Source organism: Pteronotus mesoamericanus, unplaced genomic scaffold (assembly GCF_021234165.1).
Source record: "Pteronotus mesoamericanus isolate MK-2021 breed Mesoamerican mustached bat unplaced genomic scaffold, CSHL_Meso_final contig_182, whole genome shotgun sequence".
In the NCBI taxonomy this organism is placed as follows: Eukaryota; Metazoa; Chordata; class Mammalia; order Chiroptera; family Mormoopidae; genus Pteronotus; species Pteronotus mesoamericanus.
In genome coordinates, this window is record NW_026555078.1 from 6,424,728 (window position 1) to 6,443,061 (window position 18,334).

At 46.8% G+C, this 18,334-nt stretch overlaps 1 protein-coding gene across 1 annotated transcript in view; it reads right to left on the reverse strand.

Annotated features, from left to right (window-relative positions):
• The window catches only part of KCNK13 (potassium two pore domain channel subfamily K member 13), a 58,729-nt gene extending 46,789 nt beyond the window's left edge, over positions 1 to 11,940 (reverse strand). The window contains exon 1 of the mRNA XM_054566977.1: positions 11,601 to 11,940. Within this exon, the coding sequence (XP_054422952.1) occupies positions 11,601 to 11,940 (340 nt within the window). The remainder of the gene's footprint in view (positions 1 to 11,600) is intronic.
• Positions 11,941 to 18,334: the final 6,394 nt, after the last annotated feature.

Consider the following 18,334-nt stretch of genomic DNA (forward strand, 5'->3'; position numbering starts at 1 on the left):
GACCTTTCACTTCTCAGGACGACACCCAACCACCTGAGCCACACCAGTCAGGGCAGTACATGGGCTTCTTTTCGAAATCATTAAGTAGCAAGAACAGGTCTAATGACAACCATAATTCTGAAGGAGTGGTGGGGGGAAAATGTCACGGTGGCATCTGCCACGCTGTCAAGTGAGAAGAATACACCTGTGATTTCTACTGGTGACAAAGCTACAGGTGCTGCTCCTGCGACCTCAGGGTGGTTTCCTACATCACTGTTGAAGGAAATGCTAGAAGTTGCTTAGTTAGAAGTTAGTAAACTTAAAGGGGAAACTATTTGCTCACCCAAATTCACAGACTTCATGAATTCTACCCGTGCACCTGGGTTCAGAGCCTCCGCAGTCAGGTTGGGCACAAAGTAGGAACTGAATAAATTTCGACTAAACCAAATTGAATGTTATATTTGATAAGATGGGGATCCTAAGCAGATGAAGGGGGAGAGAAGACACTGTTTAAACCCAGTGTGGGACACGTAGACGTCGTCCTTATTATACAGCCTTGTGGCCCAGTTTCTTCACAATAGCTTGCAAAAAAATGTTCATCAGTAGCAACAAAGAGAAATCCACTGCTGACAGATATAAACACAGAACTAGGGCCTAGGTCTTTATCCCAGTTTTTACTTGACTTTTGACTACCTCAGAGGCTAATTTCCTCCCCAAAATTTACATCATGGCTGAACGAACTTTGAATCCCGGTTCTCCCACTCCCTGGCTGTGTGACTTTGGGCGAGCTCTTCAACCCTGTGCTTCCGTTTTCTCACCCACGGAATGAGGACAATAACAGTTCTGCCTCAGAGGATGAAATATTATATATCTAGAATGTTTATTATAGTAGCAAGGAAGAGGAAAACACAGTACATATTAGCTGTGAGAATAACAACATTCTTGCAAATTGGTTAAGAGAATGTTTACATTTTTAAATTCTCAAAAGGCTGGCAGTACCTATACATAGTTACAATTCAGAGTTTAAATATTAAAATTAATAATATGCATTATCGAGCTGTTATACTGGCAAGTAATTAGAAACAACCAACATGTCCTACAACAGGAGGACCATTTTAATTACATCCTTACCATAGCTGTATATCCTGGACAAACTCAGAAGGACATACAGAAACCACAGGTGAACACTCATTCCATAGGCCAGTATTATCCTGATGCCAAAGCAAGACAAATAGATCTCAAGAAAGGAAAAAATAGATGAATCTCTCTTTTGAATGTACAGTCATGCACCACAGAACATTTCGGTCAACATCAATGGCATACAATGCCAGTTTCCTAAAATTATAATGTGGCTGAAAATTTCCCACTGCCTAGAGCGCCCTCAGAGCTGGCATAATGTTGTCGCTCCGTAAGTTCAACACTTTCACAACTCAACTCAGGATCCCTCCGACGGACCCCCAACTCTGGCACCCTGTTTCTGACAACGGCATCCTCCTCCAACGGACCCACACAGGTGTGTGCTGGGACCATCCTTCTGCCTTCCCACTAATCTTGGGAGTCGTTCCCTTCTTTACTCCAATTGCATGCCACCGCAACACACCCCTTGCCACCCACTCCAGAGGGGGCCGTGTGACCTGACCTTCCCTCTCCTTAGGTGTGTCACGCGAACATGACCACGCCGGGCCCTGGGCGGCTCTGCCCAGGGGCTCCGGGAGCGCAGGCCCTTTCCTCCCGAGTTCCTGGGTGCGAAGGGTCACGCCGACCTGAAGCTGCCGGACAAGGCGCTATGTCTTCTTCCCCTCTCCTCTCAGCGTTACATGATGTGTTATTTCAGACCACACAGGAAAGTATTGGGTTGGCCAAAAAGGTTGTTCACTTTTTTTGTATGCTGGCTTTAGCGGTGCTTAGTTGTCTTTAACTTCATTCGAAACAAGTTTTTTATATTGTATTGTGACAGCTGTCATTATCAGTGTGCATTTAAAAAAAACTTATCAAAATTCGTGAATTTTTGTGCAGCCATTTTAATATGGAAGACAGAAGAAAATATGCTACGTTTTTGGCATATTATGCTTTATTATTTCAAGAAAGGTAAAAACGCAACTGAAATGCAAAAAGAAAGATCTGTGCAATGTATGGAGAAGGTGCTGTGACTGATCGAATGTGTCAAAAGTGGTTTGTGAAGTTTCTTCTACTACTGGCATTTTGGCCAAATAATTCTTCGCTGTGGGGCTGTCTTATGCATTAGAAGATGTTTAGCAGCGCCCCTGGCCTCTACCCACTGGAAGCCAATAGCGGGAGACAGCCGGCGTATTCCAAGTGTCCAAACCAATGGTTATTGGTGCAAATGAAAAGTGTGTCTTTTATTTTACGGAGACAACTAAATGGACTTTTTGGCCCACCCAATAATTCCTTGAAGGTTAGTTATCTTGCCATCACTTTCTGTCTGAAAGCAGAAGCGAGGCTTGAGAAAATGCAATGATGTTGAGTAAGTGACTGACCACAGCCTAACAGTCCAGAGGAATGAGGAGAGTGGCCTGAGGTGAAGAGGAAGACGCCGAAAGGAAAGAGGAAGAAAGTGTATGGAGGTGATGTGCTCTCATTATCAGCTGTGAGGGCACAAGGCAGGGTCTAAAGAGGAAAAGGATGTAATTCCAGAAAGTGTTTCCAGAGAACAAGCTGCAACAACAAGGCCCCAGGGAGACAAGGCGGAGGGGCCGGGGGAGAGAATGGGGCTGAACCCGAGGGTGAAAGACTCCCTATCGCCCCGAGAAAGGGGCCTAAATTTTATCCCTATATGTGAATAATGACGGCAAAATCTTTTTTTTTTTTTAATTCCGCAGGGACATTTTGATAAGTTTCATTCTGACCACACTTAAATGATGAAAAGGATACCCAGTCCCTTGTAATAGAAGGGATAAATTGAAAAGTGGGAAAAAAATTAAAGGAAGTATAGAACGAAAAGGGATAATACAAATGAGACCCAATATTAAATGTGCTGAAGTCCCCTACACAAAGTCTAAAACTGATTTTAAAAAAAGAACATAAAAATGTGCTAAGTTGTTTACTTTAAAAATTACTAAAAATTACAACTAGAAAGATAGTCTAAAGTTAGGAGATACCTGCTAATGTATTGCAGGTATTTCATCGTATCTAAGTTTAAAAAGAGATGTCAGCATACAAAGCATTAAGAGGTAAACAGTTATTAATAAAATAAATCATGCAAGTGATGAAATCAATAACACTGAATTTATATGCCCTGAAATACACACCTGAAATGTTATTTTGGGTGTGTTCACTAGGCTTGGAGCCTGTTTGGAGATTATGTTCTCTCCTGCTCCAACATTCTGTAACAGAAGAGAAACCCAGCTGTGGAATAAACACAGATACAAGGATACAAAGAAACAGTCAAACAGAAAAGAGAATTCTGGAAAATGCACATTCTCAAATCATTATGTGATAATTTTAGGAATAAAGCATCATTATAGAGCCAATCAGGCAAAACCACTTAAAAAGCAGTCTTTTTGAATAAAATTTGAGATGGGGTAGAGCTAAACAAAGAATGGATAAGAATATTTATCTCAAACAGGAAGAGCACCTGAATTTATGAAAAACCATAGAAAAAATTGCCTGTCAAAATGAGTGTGTATGGCACTATAAAAATCTCTTCTACATGCTAAAAAAATGTAACAGTCAATAAAAAGGTAATGGAACGGGATAAACATTTTGGACATATGTAGACACATATATATAACAGAGATAAGAACTTGAGGGGCCCCCTTGGCCCTTGAGACAGCCCTTAAGATACCACGGGGACCCCCAGCGGCTCCGTGGAGCACAGCCGGACGCCGCGGCCCTGGGTGGTCCGTGAGGTCACGCCTCGTGGTCTTCGTCAGATGCTCACTACGCGGGAAGCTCCAAGACACAGATGACGGGGTTAACAGGCCAAAAGCTCACAGGTGGAATCGGGAAGTGACTTCTGGGATCAAATGCCTTGGAACTGGAGATGAAAAGTCCGGGTGGCAGGCACATCAGTTGTCATGGTGACGGGAGAAATGTTGCAACTTTGAGGGGACTGTGAAATCCTGTGACAGGTGCTGTAAGTCTCCACATCCATGGATGTAGGAATCACGGACATCATAATATCACACAGATCCTGAGACTCTGCTAACCAAACCGTCTGTCTTCTTGTATTATCCCAAGTCTACAGCTAATAATAACATGGAGTAGAAAACCATAGTGGATAAAAAGCATGCCACCAACGTGACAAAGGTCTGTAATCCTTAAAATCTAAAGCGCTTGTCCACAATGATTAACACAGCCCCCACCGTGCTCCTGACAGAAAAATGGGTGAAAGATCAGAAAATGAACTATAAGTATTTATTTATTTAGAGGGCGGGGAAGGGAAGGAGAAAAAGGGGGAGAGAAACATCCGCATGAGAGAGAAACATTGATCGGCTGCCTCTCGCACGAGCCCTGTTGGAGGACTGAACCCCCGATCCAGGCATGTGCCCTGACTGGGAATCGAACTGGCGACCCTTTGCTTTGCCGGACGATGCCCAACCAACAAAGCCACGCCAGTCAGGGCGAAGTATTTTTAATAAACATTTAAAATTAATCAACTTGAGCACAAATCAAAGAAGGTCTTAACTAGCATGAGACTGTTTTTTACCTAATTACAGCAATATGCTCATGTTATAATGGTTATATGGGAAATAGATACAAAATATGATCTATTGCAATGATTTTAAGGTGCACCTTTTCCCAGTGTTAAAGTATCTCTTAAATCAGGATGATCTCACAGTTGCCAGCATCTCAGAATTTAATTGACAGCATTCTTTCCTTTCTTAACGGTGCTTAAAATAATGACTCATCTTAGATTCAGTAAAAATCTTTAGCACTTTAGGTTCAATATAATACGATATACCAAACTGTTGACAGTGGTTCGCACTGAATGGTGGAATTATGGTGATTTCTACTTTCTTTTGTATACGTTCTTATGTACTCCCAGTCTCCTAAAATGAATGTGTATTTCTTTTATCAAGGGGGGTAAACAAAACAAAATCTGTTTCTAATTCTGACTTTGTCGCTTTAAAAAATGTGTAGCCCTAGGTAAGATATTTATGCCCTCTGTGCCTCAGTTTCCTTACCCCTGAAATGGAATAACTTCTCCGCCTGTCTCACAAGGTTTGCGTGTAAACATTTTGTAAAATGTAAAGTGCCTATAGGAAGCGAGTGACACCTGCCAACGTGTGACCCCCCACTGATGCATCAGTGGGATGTCTTATTCTTTCTGAAGGCCTGTTCATTATCTTTGATGTCAGTTTACAGCTTCATACCACAAAAAGGTGTTTCCCAATCTTTTATTGTTTGAAATGTGATATAATTTTATCTCAAAAGCTCTTTCCTCAGCCTTATTTCCATGTCGGGGAAAAAGAAAAAAACCCAAAGCAGAGTCTGGAATCAATATTCAGCTCAGTGCCACGTAGGTCTGCACACTGGCGAGACCAAGCCACACCCCCACCGGCCCACCTCCTGAACCCAACCAGGCCCTTGTACTGGACGATGCTGCCACCCAAGTGCTAACCACCAGCCACACCCGAGGCTGAAAAATGGCACCAGCATCACTCTTTCTGTTTAATTAAAATGAATAAAGCTGTTGTTGAAAATCCGGTCGCCTGCCTCGAGGGGCTCCCCACCCCCACCGAGGCGGGGCTTGGCATCTCCGTGTCTGAGCGCCTCAGATCCACACACATCAGGTTGCTTCCTCGGCCTGTGCCTGGGGTGTCCCTGCGCCTGGCCGGTCTCACCCTGATGGCCTCCTAAACACCGTGACGACCCATGAGCCCATCCCCCTCCCCACCCCTCCCGCCAGGCCACCGACGTGGCCATGCTCCAAAGCAGAGGGGCCCTTGTCCTAGTTAGCAGCATCACAAAACAACAAACTTGAGTGTGCCTGCAGCGTGCCTGGGCGTTTTGTTAAAGAGCAGGTGGGTTCAGTTCATCTGGGTTTGGCCTGAGGCTCTGTACTTCCAACAAGGTCTGCGGTGATGCTGAAACTGCGGATTCCTGGGGGTGGCCTCCATTTTTAGCCCTATGCCCACTCCCATCATATGTGCCCCAAGTGGGCTCCCGGTCCTGCCTATATCAGAGTCATCTGGGGAAGGGGCTTCAGACGCAGATGTACTGTATCAGGAGCCCTGCCTCCCCGCCCCTCCCCCCACCCCCTCAAACCTGCATTTGAACAAGCACAACACTTGCCTCAGGGGAGTTCTTATGGACACTGAAGCCTGGGCTCCGCTGGCAGAAAGTTCTAAATGTCCTTGCAGGAACATGCCACTGGGGTCCGCACACTTGCCCTGCAGGGCTCTGGACTTGGCCTAGGGCTTTCACTGCGCTGCACCTTGGGATGCGGGACGTAGGAGCGCACAGTTCCCTTTCATATTTACGGCCCAGGGGCTGTGGAGGAGATGACTCACCACATTATCTATTCCCTTTCCTGACAATCTGTAGGAAAAATTTTTATTCAAGTCTAAAAACGTTGGGCGTCTTCCAAGCAGCCAGCCTGGATAAGGGGGAATCATTTAGTGGTTGTCTTTGCCTCTTAATATTGTGACAACTGGAAAACGCGGAGCCAAATTAGGGGCTTACTTTTGGCAATTATGCAGGTCCTTTTCACATATGTCTCTGTTTTAACAATCCGTGCTCAACTGTCCTAGCCTACATTTCTCATCTCCCCAGTGTCTTAACTCCATCACCCTCCCCTTTCTAGTGCTCTGTCCTTGTGGACGTGTGGTAGGCGTCTGGGCTGTTCACCAACAGCAAGTCTTATCGGCTTCTGGACTCGTAGGAGGAATGTACGTCCTGTGTCCTTGAAGTTGGGTGTGGCCATATGACTTCATTTGGTCAATGAAACATGTGAAGGTGACGTGTTACTTCCAGGTGGGGGCCAATTAATTGCTGGTGCTTCACTCTTCTGCCCTTTCTCCCCCTTCCTGGGAGGTTCTGGGAGTAGGCGCTGACAAAGAGGGGCTATGAATAAGAGAAGCCCGGAGCACGGGGCCACCCAGGAGACTGCTGTCCGGGGGAGTCACCATGCCATGGCAGGCTTTGTGTGTACGAAGTAAACGCTTGTGTTAAGCTACTAAGATGTGGGGGGGGGGGTCACCTGAGACCTACCGTGGTCATATTATATGCAAAAGTCCTCAAATCCTTTTTGGACAGAAGCTGAATTATAAGTACACAGGCAAACACAGAAAGCCCCAACAAAAGCCTATTTGAGAGAAAAGATATTTACAAAAGGGTCCTTTACCAGCTTCACTCTCAATCTGCTTCTCCGAGCAGAACTGAACATTTATTCTTGCCTCAAGTCCGATCGCCAGTCTCTTTCGAGATCAGCATCCCTAAATGTGTCCTATATCTGCTCCAACTTTTTAAATCATGGTAAAATATACCAGATATTTACCATTTTAATCATTCATAAGTGTACGAGTCAATGGCATTAAATACATGCACACTGTCATATAACCGTGAGTACTATATACACCAAAAACTTACTTTATTGTTCCCTCGAAGATTCCCTACCCATTAAACAAAGCTCTTTTTCCCCCCAGTCCCCTGGTAACCTCTGTTCTACTTCCCATCCCTAAGGAATTTGCTTATTCCAGGTACCTCATATAAGTGGAATTATGTAATATTTGTCCTTCTGTGACTGGCTTATTTCATTATGTATAATGTCTTCAAGATCTATCGTCCATGTTGTAGGATATGTCAACATTTTGTTCCTTTTTATGTTTGGATATCATTCCATTGTATGTACGTACCACATTTTTTTTTATCCATTCACATGTTGATAAACACTTGGGTTGTTTCCACCATTTGGATACTGTGATAATGCCGCTCTGAACACGGCTGCACAAGTACCTGTTGGAGCCGCTGCTTTCAAGTCTTCGCAATACACACCCGAGGAAAGGAACCGCTGGGTCATGTGGTAATTCCGTGTTTAGCCTTTTGAGAAACTGCCAAACTGCTTTCCACTCTTCTCTGACTTTTTAAGTCAAAGGTCTCCATTAGACAGCAGTTACGTGAAATCCTCAATTGAATTTTCCAAGAAGATGCTGTGTCTGAACATCGCCCACTGTCCTATGCCATGTTTTCTACATAAGATCCCCAGGGGGAACCTTTTCTCTGAGAAGGGTTCCAGGGAGGGCCGTGACTCTACTGCGGCGCTTGCGCCCGGACTCAGCGCGCTCCTGGTCGCCGTGCCTCCCGGGCCCACACTGCTCTGAGCCCCCTTCATCGCGGCCTGTCACACAGGCCTGACTTCACACGGCCAGTGCCTGCATCTTTGTCACTGCGACACCCTTGGGCTGTCCATGAAAAATCGGGCCTGGGAGTTAGAGGCTGCGCTTCGCTGCCTTGCGCCCAGCTTCTAACCAATCGCTGACAGGTGTGGGCGTGCAAACCCCCAGCTTCCTCGCCTGGAGTCACTCTGGGTCATGAGTTTTGCGCTGCTTTCAAGCTTCCACTTGGGATTAAGTACAGATATACCTTGTTCTTGTTCCACTTTTTTGTGCTTCACAGGTGTTTTGTGTTTTTTGTTTGTTTGTTTGTTATTTGTTTTTTTTTTTTTTTACAAATGGAACGTAAGAACCTCTACCAGCTACAAAGGTTACAAACCTCTTTATTACGGTTGTCTGGGACCGAACCCGTAATACCCTGGAGGTCTGCCTGTACCAGCTGCCCACTGTGGTTCCTGCCTAACAGCAGACCTGTATGGACTGACTCCCTTCTCCACTGCCTGTGTCCCTTGCACCTGCCAATACATTGTACGCAAACTCTTGGCTCCAGGCCCACTTCCGATGAACCTAAACTGAGACAAAGCTCCTCTCTAGCACCTTCCCATATTTCTGTTCTTCTTTCCCCTGGTTCTGAAGTTTTACTTACATTTTAAAATTATTTTATGATATGCTTTCTTGTGGTGTTACCTCAAAGTCTTTGCAGAATAAAGGAGAGAGGGACTAATTTTCAGAAGTAAAACACCATCATCTAACTTTATGGTTAAAATACATGCTATAAATGGTGCATAGGGGGAAAAAATAGAAAGAAATGCACCAAAATGTTAACAATGGTTACCCTGGGGTGATATCAATTACAGATGGCTTAACTTCTTTCTTCTTTATACTTTAGTTTACAAAGACCATGAACTTCAGTTTCCTCATCTATAAAATGGAGATAATCATACCTACCTCATGGAGTTGCGTTGATTGAAATTAAGTGTGATTGTAATGCAGCAATTAGCACAGCATGTGCCTAATATGTACCCTAATAAAGGGTAGCAAGTGTATTATTACAACAGCAAGTAATGAAACAGTTTAAAAGGAAATGTTAGAAACGTAGACATAAGCCCATACCTATGTTGTGCTTTGTGCTTTTTAAAGAACATTCATTACATGAGCTCTCACACAAGGACTCTGCAAAAGGGGCAGGCTTAGGGGGCGGGGTGGGCAAGGGACAGGACTGGTATTTATTGCGCAGCTGCAGTGTGCCACATACCAAGGTGAGCACTTTGTAGACACCTCAGATGAGAAGGGCGGGGCTCGCAACCATTAAGACACCTGCCCAGGCTACAGGGGCAGGGCCGACGGCTCCAGCCCGCAGACTCTCGGTCCTGGCTTCCTTCTATTCCACCAGGCTACATTATGACGTTTGTGCCCCTTACATGCCCACCCATCCAAGACATTCTCCGTTCCTACGGCATGGATGTTCACATCTATGCACACACTCTGCTCCCTCCTACCTTCGTGTCCGAGGGGAGTCCCAAGGGGTGGCATGTGGTCCTAGGGCGAAGATTTAGCCCCCAATCGCGGTCGCAACCATCCCACGTAACTATTTGACGTAAATAAGAACTCTGTAGCACTTGCTATGTACACATAGCAGGTTCAAGGGGCGTTCCACCCCAACACCTGCCCATCAGTTTGCTCACCCAAGTCCTCCCTACGCAAAAATTCTGGGACTGTCTCCTGAGACACGGAGGTGACACAATGCAAGACGTGGGGAATTCTGCTAAGAGAATTCTGCCAGGAGAGAATCGTGGAAGGCGTTACTCCTCCTTGACCCCCTCAAGGCCAGCGTTGGGGACATCCGGGAGAAAGCTGACAGTGTTCCTTGCCAGATACCCAGTCACCGTGGTGTCTCAATGATCTGCGGATGGGCAGGGCCATCTGGGATGGGAGGGGATATGTGAGGGTGGGGTCGTGGGCCAGGCCCTTTAGGACAGAGCGCTCCAGACGCAGCCGTGTGTCCCTGACCACACAGTCCTCTCCGCCCCGCCCCCACTCCCCGCCTGCAGCCCTGTGCTTCCAGGCTAACCTTGGGGAATCCTCCCCGACTAACCAGGCCCGAGGCGGACCTCTATCATACTGTGTGCTCCTTCTCCCGGCAGAATGTCTACCTGAGACTACCGTGCGTGGGAGCTTCAGGGAAGTTCGCCTCATCACCTGCCTTCCTGACTAGCTCTCTCGCTAGCACCGGCTGGGGGCCACAGGGGCAGAGCACCCTGGGCCACTGGCCACTGTGAGCCTTGTTGCTGTTCCTGGCCCTGGCAGCGGGCGCCACTCCCATGCAGCAACGTCTTTCAAAGCCCCCTCCTCTGCGCCAGCTTTCTTCTTTCTTCAAAATTTCCACAGCATCTTCCCCAATCCCCTTATAACTCGATTATGTTTCAAGGGTGAACAATCTTTAGGGGTATGGTGCAAAGACACCCAACTTTTTCCACCTGCTGGGAATAAAGGCATAACTGACCACAGCCTTGAATGACACACTCGTGCTCAAAAACTTTCAGTGGCTCCCAACTGTGTCTAGATCCGTTCCAGTTCCTTAAACCAGCAGTGAAGGCCCCCCTCCGCCCCATTAGCCAGGAGGCCGTCTTCGTAGCCTACTCTGCAGGCCAAGTTCACCGTGTCCCTGAATGCATTTTCTTCTTCCTCCAGAATGCAAAACCCAAATCACACCTAACCCAGAGGATTCAGCCCTCCCCCTTCCTTCCAGGGAGGCAACAGTTTTCACCCTCATTAGCATCTTGCCTGACTTTCAGTCTGGTATTCAACCTGATTTTCTTTGTAAGCTTGGAGTCAAGGGCTGAGTCTTTTTAAATTTGTGCCCCACCCCCTCTGCCCAGTGCCCTGCGCGCGGTACAACCTCCGTAAAGGTTTGTATAGGTTCCTCTCGCAATGTGTCAGCTTTCCCCCTACAGTTCCACGAACTCAAGCAATGTCTCCTAATCTAGACTAAAAAATCTCCCACGGCAGTGTCTCCAATTTAAGGATCACTCGAGTCCGCTGGGGACACAGATCCTGACTCAGGAGGTCGGAGGAGGGGCTGAGACGTTGCGCCGGAACAAGCTCCAGGTGAGGCTAATGCATTCCATTTAGAGAAGCCCGAAAGCGATAGCACCTGTGGGTCAGGCAGCAGCTCACACCTGCGCAGCCGGCTGAGCGGTAGATGAACGCAAGGTTGAGAAGCGCGGCCCTTCCCTTGGAAGCGGCCCTCCCCTTGGAAGCGCCCCTCCAGGAAAATGCCAGCGAGTCTTCCCGCCCCTCCGCCCCCCGGTGCGGCTCACGTACCTATGGTGGACACCACGGTGCCCACGAAGTAGAAGGCGCCGGTGAAGTCCCAGCGCGGACGGGTGTTGTCCACGCGGATGCCGGCCTCAGTGGCCTCCTCGTAGTGGCGGAGGAAACCTCGCAGCTCCTCGCGACTCAGGTTGTGGCGGCGGCTGAAGTTAGCCAAGCGCTCCTCCCAGCGCTGCTTGGCCTGGCGCTCGTGCGCCAGCTCCAGCGCCGAGAAGACGGCGGCACCGCCCAGCAGGTAGAGCACGATGAGCGCGGCGAGCAGCAGGAAGCGCGCGTTGTCCTCGTTCAGATGGCCCGGGCCGCAGCTGCAGCCGCAACCCCGGCAGGCCATGGCCGGGCCCCGGGGAGCCCCGCGCCGGACGGCCGAGACCGCGGGCGCACTCTCGCCCGGGCCCCCGCAGGTCGGGGCTCAGCCGAGCGCTCGGCCCGTCTCCGGCCGCGCGACGGCCGGCTCGCCCATGCCCGCTGAGCGCTTTCCCCGGCGCCGCGGCTCCCTGGGCCGCCGCTGCGGCTGCTCCGGTGGAGCCAACTCCTCACGTCCGCCCGGACTCCTGGTTTCAAATCCGGTTTCTCGCCGCCGTTGAGTTCTCCTAAATGTCGAAGGTCCGAGAGACAAGGTGCCGAGCCCGCTTCTGCTTGGCACGAGGATGCGCTGTTTCTGCCCCGGCGCCTGGTGCGGCTCAGATTGGGGCGGGGGCGCGGCACGTCTTCAGCGCACACTCCGGCGGAGGTGAACAGCCCCCGGAGCGGGGGTCGGGGGGCTTCGGGGGCTGGAGGGAGGGGAGAGCCCTGCGGCCTCTGTCTCTTTGACCATCGCCTCTCAAGCCGACATCTAGGACGCACGGTCTCAGTCGGCTGGCTTTGCAGGCAGATCGGCGGTGCTGCGTGCCGGTCGCGGCGTCGCTCGGACGCTCAGGCCCCTCGGGTCATCGGTCCGGCTGCCCGGCTGGAACGGGTCCCCGGCGGGCGCACCGACAGAGGGAGCGTGCAGAGTGGCGTTCACCGGACGCGCGGCTGGAGGAGGAGACCAGAAATGGAATGAGGGAGCGAAAGAAGTTAGGGGAGGCTCCCCCAGGCACCCTCCCGCGCCTGGCCCCGGGCCAGAACGCCCTTGGCCTCTGAATCCTGCGCGGGAGCGTCTTCGACCCGCACGTGTCCGCTCCGCGGGAGCGAAGCTGGCGCCGCCAGACAGCGCCAGATCCCGAGAGGCTGCCAAAGGCCGGGGCCGGAGGGACCCCACAGCCAGGAGACCGTGATCCCAGAAAGTGCCATCTCCTCTGCTCGGACTGGGCTGCCTCCAGACATTTTGCGCCCACCGGGCTTCGCTCGAAGTGCTGCCCTCTCCCCATGCAGACCAGCGGCAAGACCGCCACCCCCTGCCCCTGCCCGGCGAACCGCTAGGGGCCTCTCCCCGAGACCCCGCCTTTCAGAGGGCACGGAAGCCGTGGCCCCGCTCGAGTCTCACCTCCCGAGGAGAGCCCTCTGCTGCTCTTTGGCGGCGCTGTCGCCAGGTCTCCTCCTCGCCGCAGCCGAACCCTGCAGAGCGGCGCGGGGGAGCAGAGGTGCACGCCCGAGCTCTGCTGTGCTCTCCCTGTGCGCTCCGACGCTGCAACAGGTGGAGCTGCGCGGCCGCCCGCGCCAGCGGCTCCACCCTGTCTCCTGCCGCCCGGCCGCGCGGGGCCGCCCCAGCGCTAGTCTCCGCCCGCGGATGCCCGGCTTTCGGAAGGCCCTCAGGGGGCCACGGCTCCCAGCCCAGGCGCACAGACCGGGGGAGTGGGTGCTGAAGAGGCGGGTCAAGTGCTTACCGGGCTGTGTGGGCGCCTCTTGGGCCAGAAGAGGGCGCTCCGTCCCTTTCAGACGCGCCTCGCCCGCACCTGTCTTCCCAGCCACATACTGCCCCTTGAACCACCAGCCCCTGGAATGTGGGAGTGATACACACAAGATATAGATACACACAGGAATGGATACGTGGGCATCTTCCAACTAATCAAAATTTCCCTGCCTCCCGGGAGAGTGGTTCCAGGCTCGAAGCCTACCCACCCACTTACACTCCCCAGGAACAGAGAAGAGAAAATACATAGTTCTGGATTCCAATATTCTGCCATCGGAAGTCCTGATGCTGCGGGTATTACTCTCAGTTCCGCAGTGCCCCCTTTTATATAGCCTTTTGGGGCAACGGCTTTGCGGGGGTGGCTATGGGGGCATGTGTGTCTCCTGGATAAGTCCTACTACTACTGCTCCCCACCATTTTATTAGGAAAAATTTAAAAGTTGTAAGAAATTTACAGTGAGCACCCATATACTCACCACCTCGATTCTAAATTTTACTATACGTGCTTTATTACGTATCTATCCCTCCCTCTTTCCATCCATCAACCCGTCTGGTTTAAATACATTCAAAGGAAGTTGAAGACATCAACCCACTCCCACCCTCCCCAATACTCCTCCCTACATATCACTAGAATTCGATATTTATTCACAGATTTTTTTTCTTTGGGGATAACATTTACATCCAGTGAAGTAAGAAAATCTAAAGTGAACCATTAGAAGAATTCGGACAAATGTATACAGCTTTGCATATTAAACACTTACCAATCCATCGTATCAACCTGTTCTTAATTTTTTCTACCACTGGTTCGTTTTGCCTTTATAGAACTTAGTTTTGCCTGTTCCCGATCTTCATATAAATGTAAGCGTACAGGTGTGAACATGTTTGTGTAAAACATTGTTTTTAACATCTGTCCATGTTATGCCTTAGAATAATTTGACCCTTTTTGCCCTCTAGGGTTTTTTTGAACTGTTTGAATATACGATAGGTGTATTCATTTTCCTATTGACGGAAACCAGGGCTCTCAGAAATTTTTTCGCTCTTCTAAGTAAAATTGCTAGGAGCCTTCTTGTATAAGCAGTTGTGGTTGTTTTTGTGTCTCTTGGGTAAATACCTAAGAAATTCTTGGGTAGAATTTACAAATTGCTGAGTGGAATTGCTGAGTCATAGGGCAGATGTGTATTTAATTTTTATAAGAAAGTGCCTAATATTTTTTTAAAGTAGCTGTACCAACCAACAACGTGCAATAGTTCTTGATGATCCATGTCTTGTGAACATTTGGCAGTATAAGTCATTTTGATTTTAATCATACTGATGGATGTGTAGTGGTATCTCATTGTTTTAGTTTACATTTCCCTGATAACTAATGTGCTTGTTGGCCATTTGTATATCTGCCTTTGTAAATGACCTGTTGATATATTTTACCCATTAGAAAAATTGTTTTTTATTTTGTATTATTGGATTACAGGGATCCTTTATATAACCAAACCAGTTCTTTCTCAGATACCTATCTTGCAAATATTTTTCTACCAGCCACTGCCTTGCCTGTTCATTTTCTTCAAGATGTTTTCTGATGGATGTTTTTAATTTTGGTGAAGCTCAATATATTAATCTCTTATGTTCAGTGTTCTTTGTGTCCTAAGAAATCATTATTTCCCTCTAGGTTGCATGTATTTTCCCCCCCTAGACATTCTATAATTTTAGCTTTTATTTTTGTGTCTACACGCCATTTTAAGTTTATGTTTCTATATAGTGTGAGAAAAGAGTCAAGGTTCATTTTGTCCATGTGGACCTCCAGTTATTCCAGTGCCATTTGCTGAAAAGACAAATGAGGGTGAATTTATTTCAGGAACCTGTACCTTGACCATTATTCATCCTTCCTTATGCCAATACCACAGTATTTAGATCACCTGTAGCTTTATAGGTCTTGAAGTCAGGAAGTGTGAGTCTCTGATTTTTGCTCCTTATTACGATTTTCATTAACTATTACAAGACCTTTAACTTTTTGTAAAAATTGTAGAATGTTAATTTCATCTGGAAAAACCTTGAAGAATCTTTAAAAAAATTAGTTATTGATTTAGAGAGGAAGAGAAATGGAGAGAGAGAGAGAGACCGACATAGATTTTGTTCCACTTATGCATGTGTTCATTGGTTGATTCTTGTATGTGCCCTGACCGGAAATCGAACTGGAAATCGAACTGCAGCCTTGGCACAATGGGACAGCACTCCAACCAACTGAGGCCTTGTGGGATCTTTTTTAAATTTAATTTTTTAAATCCTTACTGGAGAACATTTTTTCATTGCTTTTAGCGAGAGAGAGAGAGAAAGGGAAAGGGAGAGGGAGAGACATGGATATGAGAAACATTGGTTGCCTTCTCGTAGGTACCCCGACTGGGGATTAAACCCACAACCTGAGCATGTGCCCTGACCTGGAATCAAACCTGTGACCTTTTGGTCTATGTAATGATGCTCCAACCAACTGAGCCACACCAACCAGGGCACCTTGTGGGATCTTGATTAGGATTGTGCTGAATCTATTTTGGGAAGAACTGACATCTTAATTTGTGAATAAGGTATATCTCTCCATTTACTTCAGTCTTCTTAGGAAGTTTTCATGTAGAGACCTTGCACATCTTTTTCAAGTTTTTTTTTGATGTTATTGTAAATATGTTCCAATTGTTTGCTGTAGTGTATAAAAATATGAATAATTTCTGCAAATTAACTTGGTTTCTACAACCTTGCTAAATTCACTCATTAGTTGTAGTAGTTGATTCCTTTAGGATTTTCTGGTAAATAGTCATATCATCTTAAATAGAGGTTTGTTTCTTCCTTTCTGATATTTATCTTTTTTTTCCCTTGACTCACTGCAAAAGCTAGGACCCCAGGATAATCTTGAATAGAAGAAGTGGAAGCAGATATGCCTGTCTTCTTTATGATCTTAGGGGAAAGCCTTTAGTTTTTCAACATTAAATATGATGTTAACTGTAGGTGTTTCATTGATACCCTTTACCAGGTGAAGAAGTTTCCTTTTGTTTCTAGTTTTCTGAGGTTTTTCTTTTAAAAAATAAAACAGGAGTACTGAATTTTGTCAAGTGTTTTTTTCTGCATGTAATGCAATAGTCATATAGTGTTTCCCTTTATTCTGTTAATCTGTTAAATTTCATTGATTGCTTTTCTAGTGTTACACCTTCCTTGCATTTTTGGGATAAAATCCACTTGATATTTCTGCTCTTATTTTCATTCTACTTCGTTCTGGGTTTACTTTTTTGAGCTTCTTACAGTAGACACATCACTGATTTTAGACCTCTCTTCTCTAGTGTTAACATTTTAAAGCTATAAATTTCCATTAGTCCTGTGCTAGTTGCATCCTAAAAATTTTGGTGTGTATTTTCATATTGTTTTGTTCAAAATATTTGTTTTTTGTTCCTTTATTCTTCCTTTCCCATCTTCTTTTGGATTTACTGAAAATTTTTTAGAATTCCACTTTATTGACTTTTTAGCTCTATCTCATTGCATACTTTTTAAAAGTGGCTGCTGTAGGGATTAATTTTTCACAGCCCTCTAAGGGTTAATGTTGTATGACATTGTGTGACATACAGAAAGCCTGCACCTGTACAGGCTTTCTCCCCCATGTATATTACGCTACGGTTGTCATTCAAATCACATGTCCCTATGCTAAAATGTACAATTTTTTTTAATTTATTGATTTTAGAGAGAGAGATGGAGAGAAACTTGATTTGTTGTTCCACTTTTTGATGCATTCATTGGTTGACTCTTGCATGTGCCCTGGATGGCAATGAAACCCACAACCTTGGTGTGTGTGCATTGCGCCGATGCTGTAACCAACTGAGCTCCCTGGCCAGGGGCACAATACAATGGTTTACCGTTTAAACAGCAATATACATTCTTTAAAAAAAAAAGATTTTATTTATTTATTTTTAGAGAGAGTGGAAGGGAGAGAGAAAGAGGGAGAGAGACATTGGTGTGAGAGAGACACATCAATTGGTTGCCTCTTGTATGTGCCCCGATAGGGAATGGAACCTGCAACCCAGGCATGTGCCCTGACCAGGAACTGAACTGGTGGCCTTTTGCTTTGCAGGATGCCCAACCAACTGTGCCACACCAGTTGGGGCACAATATACATTCTTCAAGAGAAAAATGTAGTCTTTTTTATTTATGAAGGTATCTGCTATTTCAAACGGTTTTCCTTCCTTACTGAACACTGAGTTTCTCTCTGATACACTCTCCTTTCAGCCTGAAGAATTTCCTTCAGTATTTCTTGTAGTGCGGATCTGCAAGCTCTCTTGGTTTTCTTCTATCTGAAAATGTGGTTATTTCATCTTCATTGGCGAAGGACATTTCTGCTGGATGCAGGTTTCTGAGGTGACTTTCTCTCAGCGCATTGGGGGTGTGGCTTGGCGGCCTTCTGGCCTCGCTGTTTCTGCTGCGAGGCCGGTCAGTGGTTGGGCTCCCAGCTCCTTCTGGCTGCTTTTCAGGTTTTCTCTTCAAGTCTGGTCTCCAGGAGTTTGACTGTGATATGCCCAGTGGCATTTTGTGTTAATACTGCCAGGTATTCACTGAACTTGAATCTGTAAATTTGTCACCAAAGTTGGGAAATTTTTAGTTATTTTTTCTTCAAATATTTTCTCTGTCCCATAGTTTCTCCTCTCCTAGGGTTCCAGTTACACGCTGGTTAAACTTTTTGATATTATCTCATAGGTCCCCAGTATTCCCTCTCTATTTTTCCCAATGTTTTCTTTTTGTTCTCCAGATTGGGTAATTTTTATTGGCCTATTTGTTGACCTGACTCCCTGGCTATCTCCATTCTGTTATTTAGTGAAATTTTAAATTTCAGGTATTTTACTTTTTAACATTTCCATTCAGTTCTTCAAAAACAA